Below are 11,869 nucleotides of genomic sequence, written 5' to 3'. Positions count from 1 at the left end.
CAAGTCTCTGAAGGTGAAAGACCACTCTGTTGGCAAAGCTGATAAATACTAACTCTGCAAAAACAGGCATATGATTAATTACTGTAATAATATTCAATGTAGTCTCGTAGAAATGTGTATACTGGTCAGCATCAGAGAGCATTGCAGAAACTCAATAAAAATTAAAAAAAATCTACAAGGGTAACACTTTCTGGGCTGCAAAAACTGTCACAAAAAAAATTGCATAACCAATATATGTTCAAAAAGGAAGGGATGGAAGGTGATGTTACACTGAAAAATTATGCAAGAGCTTCATCTGAGGCATTGCTCTCCACTTATTTTGTCTCTGAGTGTACTGCCAGGGATACTTGGTTATGGTTTGTTATTTTAAAAGAAGTTAGGCTGTATTATGTATGAAGACATGGTTACAGGTGTGCATCACATCACCTAAATGCTAAACAGGCAATGCAAAATGTAACACTCACACTCACCTTCATTTTGGCACTGTTTTTAGACCTGTGGACAAATGTTCCCATTACACATCTTATATAAAAAATAAAAAAGCTGCAATAACAGCTGGACATCTGGATAATGTTGTAGAATACAGCAGACATGAAGGCACATATTTAAAAACCGAGAACTTTATTACAACACAGACATTATATATCCTGTCACTTTTCAAAGTATGTTACTTACACAGTAAGCCATGAAAATTGGCTGCAGTGGATATAAAGTCAGACCAAGGTATTTTACTGTCAAAACACACCACATGCCCAATAACATCCATTACCTGGGGACAATTCACAAAATAGAGTAGATCTGAGCATGCCGGAGTTCTGAAAAACCCAGATATTTTGCATAATAATATACTGTACAAACTTCTATTGCATATTGACGGACTATACAAAAACTTCTCTAAATAAATTAAGAACACTAAGCACATGGGGCAGGTTCAGTTTGCAGCAATAAAACAGTTAGCATGACGTAACAGAAGGTGCATGCTAAATGGTTGAGGCTGGGATGCAGCCATATATATGTAGATATAACTAATTATCATCTTTTCAGGTCCCAATTATAAATACACATTAAATGTACCTCCGACTCAGGTGGGCTAAGGAAATTATAACATTTTTTATGTAAAAGATATGACAAAAAAAAAAAAAAAAAAAATGGCCACTGCAAAAACTGAGCTGCCATATTAACACAAGTTAGAACTTTGATTAATTTCACAACAATGGCACTTACATACAATAAAGTGTTTTCTGTGCAGATTAAAGCACAGGTAATGGATGCAAAAGCCACAAAAGAAACAGCAACAAAGGAAGACGTGCTAAAGTTGTGTAGTGCATTGTGAACATGAACTGATTTTACCAGATAAAGCTAATAACATCCATTCTTGAAACCAACTTCTCAGCAATTGTATTTCTAATGAGGTCCACGGTTTTGGAATATCAAAACTGACATTTCATTGACCTGATGAAAACTAACTAAATGAAGGCGCTTGGAATGGCACAGTATAAAAGTATAAGTAAAAATACAGAAAAGAGGAAAAAGGTCACCCAAAATAAACATCTGTTTTGATGGATTGATAGCACAAAATGATGTATGATGCTTCTTTTTCTGATTTGGATGTACTCTTCTTATAACAAATGATCCATCATTTCATTGATAACAATAATTATCTTGATGGATCATAATTAGACATAAAACTACATAGATTCAATTTCAGTACCCGCATAATCACCTCACCTCCAGGCTTACAGCCTACAGCACTGCCAAGGGTCGTCTGAGCAGTGTAAGCTCCACAATAAAAAATCGCAAGGGATCATATCTAATCCAAGGATTTAAACAACCCATGCCAAAGGGAAGCTGGGTTGTCAAATCACCCATTAAGTAAAATTAATCTAAAATAGATTGTTCATTTGATACAAGTGGAAAATCATCCAGGTCCCAATTAAACTGAAATAAAGTTATGTCAGATAACAGTGATGTGTCTGCTTAAAAATATGCCTTTGGATGTACTGTACATACTTGAAAATATCAAAATAGAATAGACTGGGCAGGTTTAAAGATTTTACATTTCCAACACTAATATTTAAAGATGGAGTAAAAGAAGGGCAAAACGGCAATACATTTACAATCCCCACTTCTCAGATATTTACAGAAAACACAACTTCGTATAAAAAGCATACACCTTACAGGTTTGTGACACACCGGAAACAAAAGCAAAACTGACACGGGCAGATTATTATTATTATTACGGTGTTGAGAACCAAATGAGATTCAGCACACACACAGGGCAGAACTGTGGCGCTGTGGTAGAATTCCATCTTCCTCAGAGGAGCTTGTTCCCGTATTTTCATCATGAGACTGAAGCGGTTGTTCGCTCTCTGTTTTGCTGCAAAGCGTCTTCTGAGACAAACTTTTGCTTGGGGGTTGACCGAGCCGACAATATGGACCTTTGAGTTCATGGGGCCTGTGAGAGGAACGACGGGACCTTTTTAATGGAGCAGCAGAAGTAGCACAGTCCATCTGGGTGGTTGGGTCTTGCTTTTCGAAAACATTCACTGAACCATCTGAGGGGGGCAGAGTGGTCCTCACAGTCTCAGCATCAGGTAAGAGTTGCGTGGTGGCACAAAACGTTGCTTCATACAGCCCAAATGCCTGCTCCAGGGTCCTGGAACTGTCTTTGAATGGGGAGGGAGCATCAAGTGGATCACTCGGCTGAAACAGACCAAATAAAGGAAACATTTCATCTCTATGTGTGCACCACTTTCAAGGTATGACATTAAAATGCTGAGAAAAAACACATTTTATTATCACAAACAGAAATCAATAGTAATGACAAAGTTTTAAAACTAAACTTTTATCCCAACATGAAAATGAGACACACTGATGAAAATGGTTACTTATGGACAAAGTATAAACTGACGGAAATAAAAAGTTTAAAATAAGATTGAATTAAGATATATTCTACTAAGTTTATGGATCTAGTTTTAGGAGCACTGCTTGGTCGAGTGATCATGCTGACTTTAGAAAAAGTAAAGAGTAAATACAGATATATTACTAAGAACTGAAAGAATGATAAAAAGCAAGTAATTAAGTGGGTAGACAAAGTGCCAAAATGATCTGTCTAGCATCTCTTTATTTGAATTACAATGGCCTGTTCTGACTATCCTTTTTTTCTTTCATAGGTGGATCACTGAAGGATGATAAATTTGCTTTTTAGTGAGTATTTGTTGACTGTCACTACGCTTCCAAAACAGATGTAAAATCTAAATGAAAATGCTTTGATCTTCAAATAATCTAATCTTTGCTGTCTAACTCAAAATAGACTATAATTAGATTTAATTCATATTAAAGCAAACTTCTTTAAGTGTGTGTTTGTATTTGATGCCAGCCAAAATGAAAAAAGAAAGGTCGGGACAGGTAAAGTTTTTGGATTTCTCACAGGGTTAATTTACAACATCACTGGATGCTGCAGTGAACCGGCAGAATCTTAGACAAACTAAGCCAAAACTATGTGGTTTTGTTGGTTTCCCTGTGTTTCCTCTTTTTATGTAATGGAAACCAGGTCAATGTGGAATCTGGTGTGGAGGGAAATCGCCAAGTTTTTTTTGTCTTCATACTCCAGGATAGAGTCATCTGAGCTAATATGCACAAGTAGCCAAACAGTTGCCCTTTAGAGTTATGTCTAAATTTTACAGAAAACCCTGTTTTATTGACATTTTCAAACAAGGCCTTAGTTTGTGATTGGTTAAAGTTGTAGTTATTAAACACTGAACATTAAAAAAAAAACACATAGTGTGAATATGTTGCATTAATAAGACCGAGTGACAACAGGTCAGAAAAGTACCCATTTAATAAAATAAAGGAAAAGAAAAATAATAATAATACTGATAATAATAATAATAAACAATTAAACTGAATGCCTATGATCTTTGGACCTCTGTTCCATACATATCCACTCTGTATTTGGAGTTACTGTTTGGGCTAAGGAGCACTTCCAAAAACCATGGCCACTGTGTACAAAGCAGATGTGAACGCAAGTTGAAATGTGTTTTTAAGTCCAGATGCTAACATTTCACATTCAAATCCACAATAAGTGGACTCCTTAGTCCCAAAACAATTAAAGGGTGTTGTTAAAAAAGCAAAAGATAAACATGCATTTAATCAAATTCAAACTGATCATCTATTAAAAAAATGCAATGATAAAAAAATATACTAAATACAAATGAAACTAGTTTTAATAACATGAAGGGGTTTAAATAATTAGTAAATCAAAGCATTCTGAAAACACTATCATAATTTTGTTCTCAAATATTAGCAAAATATTTGTGGAAATGTATTGCTAAGTCAAATTTTAAAAATAAACTGATATAAACTTTGGCTAAGATTTATCAAAGGTTTACTTGTGTCACTGTGTGGCAACTGTCATTATACCTGGAAATCCTCTGTTGTGCATCAGTAAATAGCAGCCTTCTCTAGCTTGGCTTAGTCATTTAACTGAACCAGTGTTTGTGTCCCAGTATGCACAATGGGACAATGTCCGATGCCACAATGCTAGGTGAAAAAACATACAAGATTCTCTCTGGTTGAGATTATTGCATGTGCAAATAAAGTTTAATCCACTGTACAGATTCAGAGTTTAAGCTATTAGAACGAAGACTTTGTCAGATGATGCTGCACTTTGAAAAATTAGGATTTTATTAGAGCAAAACAACTATCTGGGAATGCTTTAGAAAACTGCAAGTTGATGGATGTTAATGCTAAGTCAGGATTTCTAAGTGTTGAGACATCTATATTAATAAAAATAGCACATGAATGTGTGCATTTGGCTGTATCAGTATGCACCTATGCTTTACTGTTTATACAAAAAAAAACATTCTGCTGTGTTTTTAGAACTAATTCATCAACTTTGATGCATGACTGACAAATGTTTGGCTACATAGTCAAGGAAAGAAATGTGCAACAGTGCTGTTACAGAAGTAAAGCACTAATTCTAGTTTCCAAGCAAATCAGACTAAAAAGGTGTAAAGACATTTTGCAATTGTTCTGTTTAAACAGGTGAAACTTGATTCCAGATTCAAGCGGACCGGCTGGGATCTTAAGCTGACTGAAAAATCATTGGCTGGTAATTTTGATGACAATTTCAAACATTTTATTTATTTAGCAGTCACCTCACTACCACTCCAGGCATGTCCATCCCTCATGTTCTTCTCCATATATCACATCCTCTTCATAAAACATGCCATCCTCATGCTCCGCCTGTTGACCCCGAGAACAAACAGTGATTTGGTGATACAGTGGTTCCCTGACTGGAATCGGTGCTGTGACTTTTAATCTAACAGCTTAGTTTTAACTGACTTATTATATTATTATATTTACGCTATATTTAATTTGTGAAAGTATTAACATGACAATAAAAATGGACTAAAGTATACACTGAAGTGTGAAAAACAAAGAACAAACAAGCACAGAAATATGTAGTAATTTTTTTTCCATTTTCAGAGCAACAACTCTGAATCAGGAAAATCTAACTCTTCCTCATGGTTTGCCCTAACGAAACATTATAAAAGCAAAATGAAACAAAGTTATGGCTCTGACCTTCTGGACTTCACATGTGTTATAAGGAGTTCCGGGGTATGGAATTTGGTCAATTCCAGTTGCCATGTCAACAACAATTTCATCTCGGTGCATAGGGATGGGTGGTCCTCCACGCTCCTGCAGCGCCAGCACGATGACTGTTGTGTTGTCTGCACGGAGCATGCGCTCCTTCCAAAACAGTAGTGCTGTGCATCCCAGCCTCCGGGCACAAGACATTCCCTTTGGTCCCTTGAGATTTCCCAAACAAAAAGAAGAGAAGCTGTCATTTTAGTTGATAATTCCAGCTATTTAAACCGCATCGCTGTGAAAATCAAGGTGAAAATGATCCTACTGTTAAAAATACTGCAGGCATTTAATCATCTATACTATAACCATTTTTATTTATATTACACACAATGTAAATATGTGGTGCATTAGCTACACCATTACATACCACCATTTTATCATGGCTATAACACATATTAACAGCATTCTTGGGTGGCATCATGTTCCAGAGTCCATCACTGCCAAGAATGATATAGCGATGCCGTTTAGGATCGAGGGTCATCACTGTGGTATCAGGTTCTGGAGAAACCACAAATTCTCCACTGTAGAAATCATAGCTCCACAGATCACCTGTCCACAGGTAATGAAAACTACAATCAGTTTATCTATATTAAGTCAAATATCATGGATGGATGGGGGAAAAAATGGCTGGTTCTTTACCGAGGGATCGTGCTACAGCAAGGAACGGAATCTGGTCTATAATAGTACTCCTCCTTACAGGGCCATTATGTGTCAGCCTGGGTCTCTTCCACACCACACGATTCACCCCAGATTTCTTCATAACACTACACATAAAAAACAAAAGACACAACAACTGAAGTCAGTACAATTTTTAAAGCATTACTGAATATACAGCAACTCTACAAGGATGAAGTGCTCAACATTCTGCTAGTCTGAGTAAAGCTAATGGACTAAGCTCACGACTCACCTGCCTCCCAGTCGTTCGATCCTTTCTTTTTCTTTAGGAAGTTCAGGTTTGTGGTCTTGTGTTATTTCAAGCGCCTGGAGCGTGATATCAGCGTCATTTTCTTTAACTCCAACTACTACTGCCGAATCCCCGACATGAGCAACGTACATGTGAACTCCACGAATCACAACAACACTAGCTGTGGTGCCTGATGTACTGGGCAGGCCAGTGATGGTCTTGGGCCACTCCGCTGTGAGAAAAAAGTGTAAACTAAGAGATGAAAACAGAAATGGTTGACATTGTTATAGATAAGTTATTACTTTTTCTTTTTATCCCATCTTCCTAGTTCTAAACAGAAGCTGAGAGGGGAAAGGGCTATCTCAATCAATGTGCCTAAATTATGGAATGACCTACCTTTGCCCATTCACCAGGCCCCCTCACTGGACGAGTAAGACTTACATTTAGTCACTGGCCTTAAACCCAACCTGAGAATTGAGCTTATTTGGTTTACAATTTATTTATATCTAGTTTTTATTGTCTGGACAAGATTTTTTCTATTTGACTACTTTTATAATATGTTATTAATTTTACTTGTTTTATGTTGTAGTCATTTTTATGCATCTTCATGCTTTTATTTTATCTACGTTCCTCTGATCCCCAAGTGCAAGTGAATGCAGCACATATTGTATTTCTTTCTACATCAGCACTGCCATGCTCTTGATCAAAATGCAGTATTCAGTCAGTATCATCTCACCAACTGCCTGCGTAAGTTATAATATTTGCATGTTTAAAATGTTTACATATTATGAAGAGGATGTAAAAGTCATAAAACCACCAGATGTGACGACTATGTAAAGTTAAACAGTCAGGAATGCTGAAAAGTCCGTGACAAAATGTGTGATTTGACAAGGAAAGCAAGTTTTTTCTTGTATTCAGTGAAGAATAAGTGTTTGCACACATCAAACTGTTCTAGATCCACTCCTGATTACAAGTCCAGCTTGTAAGCAAATCTGAGGCAAATGAGCGCTTCTACAACTGAAAGAGAAGTTGTGAAGCGGACAGTATGGCTTTACTTGTTTACCTGTTTTGGATCAAACAACTAACATAACATTAGGTGGGTAAAAAACTTATGGTAGATTCACCTGCAGAAATTAGGCGAGGGGGAATACATTGTTATTACCCATGTTACCATATGAACTCTTCTTCATGCAGTTTAAGCTATCTTTTTAGCTTTTCTTCAAAAGTATTTAATATTACTCTTATTAAACAAAGTAGGAAACAGCAAGTTGTCCAAATTCCCAGTTTTTCATTTTTGCACATAGTTTTCTTTACCGCATCTGTTAGCTATCTCTGTGCATCTGTGCTATTGATCAATTGATTTCTACCATAATAATAAAAACATTAAGGGCTAGCTGCACTTTGAATGTGAAGTCATTTCATTGCCTTAACCTATAATAGTGGACAGACAGAGGAGTATCCATCACTACATCAGCTGAGAAAGATGCTGCCACATGTGACACGGTTTACCATCATAGCGTTACCGAGGCTGGTGCGGCAGTGGGTGCGGGTAAATACCGATTAAATATGTGGGAGGAAGAAAAGAATGTGCTTTTTTCGATTACTTACGTAGCTCTTTCCACATTGCATGGTGACAGGCGATGAAGCCTTTCCGTAGAGCAGCACACACGTCCCCGTGATTCTTTGACCAAAATCCTCGCTGTCTTTTCAATAAATCCCACAGATGCTCACTTGCAAAATGTGCTGCTTCTCGACCGCCGTGACCATCAAAAACAGCGAAAAACGCCACAGACTTTCGTGTGTCAACTACCTGCTCCCCGTCTGTTTGGGCGCTGATGCTGCCCTTTTCTTCATCTGATAAACTCTCTACCCACACAGCAGTAGCAGGACCGGATTCATTATACCCATGTTTCTTGTTTACAGTCTGTTCCGTAGGTTCACTCTCCGCTTTTTCCAGTCCTCCATATCTCTGCGACTTTTGGTAATCTTCGTCTGCCGACGCGGTAGGCTCGTACTCGATTCTTATCTCGATAACATCCTCCATGTATTTTCTCCCTCCTTGCTCGGAAAACGCACTCATACGAAACAATAATGAGTCGTCCATGATTGCAAACGCCTAAATGTAACTAGACAATACGAAGGTGCATGTAGTGGCTAACTATAGCTCGCAAGCTAAAATTTTGAACCGATTTTGCCGCGATTGTGTTGCCAAAGGCTTCCTTCCTTTTTTGTTTATCCTCTTCGGGACGTCCCACCTTACGTAATTACGTCACGTCGTTCAACCTATCAACTCCACATGGCGCATCTGGCTCAGTATATAAATATGCCAAGAAATTAAACTGGGATTTTTCCCGTCTTGTACTATTCTAAATTAGAATTTATTTTCTTATTTCACTGCTCCTTTTTATCTTAGATGTAAATGCCAGATAAAATCCGTCTTTCCCACCAATATGGTGTTATTTTATGTTTTTGTTTGGTTTTTTATTTATGAATCCCCTGTTATATTTCTGCACTTTTACAATGTGTATAACCTAATCTGTATTTATTATTATTATTATTATTAATAATAATTTAGATTCTATTTGAGAGTCTGTATCTTCAGTTACTCAAAAGAAACTCTTAGTTTATCTGATCTGTCTGTAAGCAGAAGCTGTAAGCAGCTTTTGCAAAAAAAGTGTACAAATTCTATTAAATTTCACTGTCATGACTTTTAATATGACGTGCAAATGAATGGCAGATTCTCTGATTTCTGTCAACATTTTATCACAGCTGTGGCTTTCAGTTAAACAAGGAGCATAAATGTAGGCTATTAAGTTAACATTAAAAGAAAATAAATAAATAAATAAATTAGAGGTTTTTTAGGCTTTTAGGCTGTTTTGCAAGTTTTTAAGCTGTTTTTTATTTCTATTCTGTTTATATATTTATTACGTTTACGCTTACTTTATTAATAATACCCCATGTGGCCTGAGTAAATGTTGCAATTCCATCACAAACTTAGAAATATAAACTTAGAACAAAAAATAAGGAAATATATGTTCGGCTGAGTCTTTTTCCCCTTTAATAATATCAACTGGTATTGTATATAACTTGTAAATATGCTTCTGTGGAATAAGCAAAACAGCTGAACGTGTGGGCAGTATCTCACAGCCAGGATCATTACAAATCCATCCAGAATTTGGGAGTGAAGACGGTGGTATGGCCTGCTGTGAGTCTAGACCTCATCTCAGTTGAAGAGTTGTGAGATCAGCTTGAGCTTGATGTTCATGCTAGAGCAACCAACACATCCACCCTGGTTGAGACTGAACAACTGGTTTAGGAATGGGATGCTATCCTACAGCAAAATGTGATCAAACTAGTGGCCAGCATCAGGACGAGGTGCCAAGCAGTTGTGGCTGCATATAGATCTTTCACACGCTACTGAGGTCTCTGACAGTGTAAAATGTATTACACTATCACTATACCCTAAGTTGTTTTTCACTTATTACTGTGGGATAGTGCAACTATTCAATCCACCAACTCAAAAGTAAATACCAACAAGAAAATATTGTAGGGGGTTGTAGGGGCTCTACCTATAGCTGTTGCTTTTTCCATAGATGCACAATTATTATAGGTTGTACCTTGTTGTAAAGATGATTTATTAGACTTTCTTGCAACGTATAATGCAACACTAGTTGGTTTTTATTAAAGGAAATAATAAGTCAACCAAACACAAATTTCCTTACTTTCTGTTTTAAGTTTATGTCTTCTGACATCATTGCATTGTAACATTTACTCAGACCACATTAGGTATTATTAGTATATTGTAAAATTTCCTGCTTTTTATGGTAAATTTATATGCACACTTTGGTCATTTAGAGTTTTGTCTATGAGCGTAAATATTCCAGTAACTATGCAACAGCTAAATATATTATCTAGAAATAGAAAAATTCCACAAAAATATGTAAAGCATGCAAATGCTTCAACCTGCTCAATTTAAAGTTCAATGATCAGATTAAGTTTGTAAAACAAAATGTGAAATCATGAAGAACAATTGCCTGTAGATGTGACAAAGTGATCATGCAGTTCATGGGTTTTCCTACGGATATAAATGTATTATAAAAGCATAAATAAAAAGCAACATTTTCATAAGATACATCACAAGAAAGAGTATACAAATTTGGAGCTCTAACTGGGCTTCACAAGCTCTTTGTCAAGTAGTGCTACAGCAATGCCAGGTGGAGGCAGTGTTAATCCAGTCAAATTAACTTTATTTGTAAGGTTTCCTTTCACTTTTTTATAGAAACTAATCACAAATAGGCCCAATTTCAAGGAGAATTTTGAATGGATACATTTACAATTAACAAATATTTGACATCCATAAGCACTACAGTTTAAGGTTGCCATATTGGAATTAATTTAACATTCAGTGGCATACACACTGGCACACACTGATTCATCATGCCTTCAGTAGCTTGTTGTGTATCCACTCTGTTGTTATTTTGGGTGTGAAAGCAAGCATATTTTAGGCCATGAGCGACACTGCAGGTATGTTTGCAGTGTTTTTGGCATGCATTGAGGCATACAGGAAATTGATTATTTACCTCAAAATCCACCTTTTGTGCTTGTATTCCATTTCATTCCACTACAGGTCTTTGTAGAGGTTCACATGTACTTTCATATTACCGCTGGTTTGTGAGGACCACCACAAAGCAATGATTGATCTTAACAAGAAAGTGCTAGAGCTGTATTCATATATTTCTCCTTGTGACCCAAGAAAATCCTGACACCATACATTATACATCATACCCATTCCCTTTTAACTCCTCGTCAGCTGTGAACTTAGCCCGAGGATTTCTCTTCCTCCTTCAGAGAAAATCTTTACATCTTTTTTTTTCTTTTGTGCATTTGTGTGTATGTGCGGTAAGTGTTTCAGAAAGTATTAGCAAGAATGTGAGTTAGAGAAAGGGAAAGTGCATGCATTTAAGTTGTGAAAAAAAAGTATTTCCCACATTATGCTTTCATTCAGTGTCTCCATTGCTGCTTTATCCTTTAATACCCAAAGCTCTGCCCTTGACTTTAACCTATTATATCCACACACCTCTTTCTTTCTTTCTTTCTTTCTTTCTTTCTTTCTTTCTTTCTTTCTTTCTTTCTTTCTTTCTTTCTTTCTTTCTTTCTTTCTTTCTTTCTTTCTTTCTTTCTTTCTTTCTTTCTTTCTTTCTTTCTTTATGTTAATTAATAGTCCTGCCCTCAGAGGGGTCCTGTCTGCACACAGACAACTATTGCAGATGAGGAAGCAAAGTGATTTCCATGTAAATGGTGTCAGAATGTCAT

At 36.6% G+C, this 11,869-nt stretch overlaps 1 protein-coding gene across 2 annotated transcripts; it reads right to left on the bottom strand.

Annotated features, from left to right (window-relative positions):
• Positions 1-618: 618 nt before the first annotated feature.
• On the bottom strand, positions 619-8,781 carry ppm1db (protein phosphatase, Mg2+/Mn2+ dependent, 1Db). 2 transcript variants are annotated; one of them, XM_042009306.1, is made up of 7 exons: positions 8,165-8,781; positions 6,560-6,788; positions 6,292-6,416; positions 6,020-6,201; positions 5,587-5,814; positions 5,160-5,247; positions 2,579-2,703 (listed from the first exon to the last, which is right to left on the bottom strand). In XM_042009306.1, the coding sequence occupies exons 1-6, from the start codon at positions 8,658-8,660 to the stop codon at positions 5,164-5,166; spliced, it is 1,344 nt and encodes a 447-aa protein (XP_041865240.1). In that variant the 5' UTR covers positions 8,661-8,781; the 3' UTR covers positions 2,579-2,703; positions 5,160-5,163. The 2 variants fall into 2 exon arrangements, with proteins under 2 accessions (XP_041865239.1, XP_041865240.1); XM_042009305.1 differs by lacking the exon at positions 5,160-5,247 and having other exon boundaries at positions 619-2,703.
• Positions 8,782-11,869: the final 3,088 nt, after the last annotated feature.

Source organism: Melanotaenia boesemani, chromosome 15, assembly GCF_017639745.1.
Source record: "Melanotaenia boesemani isolate fMelBoe1 chromosome 15, fMelBoe1.pri, whole genome shotgun sequence".
Classification (NCBI taxonomy): domain Eukaryota; kingdom Metazoa; phylum Chordata; class Actinopteri; order Atheriniformes; family Melanotaeniidae; genus Melanotaenia; species Melanotaenia boesemani.
This window is presented reverse-complemented; position numbering and strand designations above follow the sequence as displayed.

Bases quoted from the DNA above. Each gene is read 5' to 3' on its own strand.
- ppm1db (XM_042009305.1), bottom strand. From the start codon at position 8,660: ATGGACGACTCATTATTGTTTCGTATGAGTGCGTTTTCCGAGCAAGGA. The intron at 6,202-6,291 runs GTAAAGAACCAG...ACCTGTGGACAG, and splicing joins TGCTGTAGCACGATCCCTCG to GTGATCTGTGGAGCTATGAT. The intron at 5,815-6,019 runs GTATGTAATGGT...GGAAATCTCAAG, and splicing joins ATAGCCATGATAAAATGGTG to GGACCAAAGGGAATGTCTTG.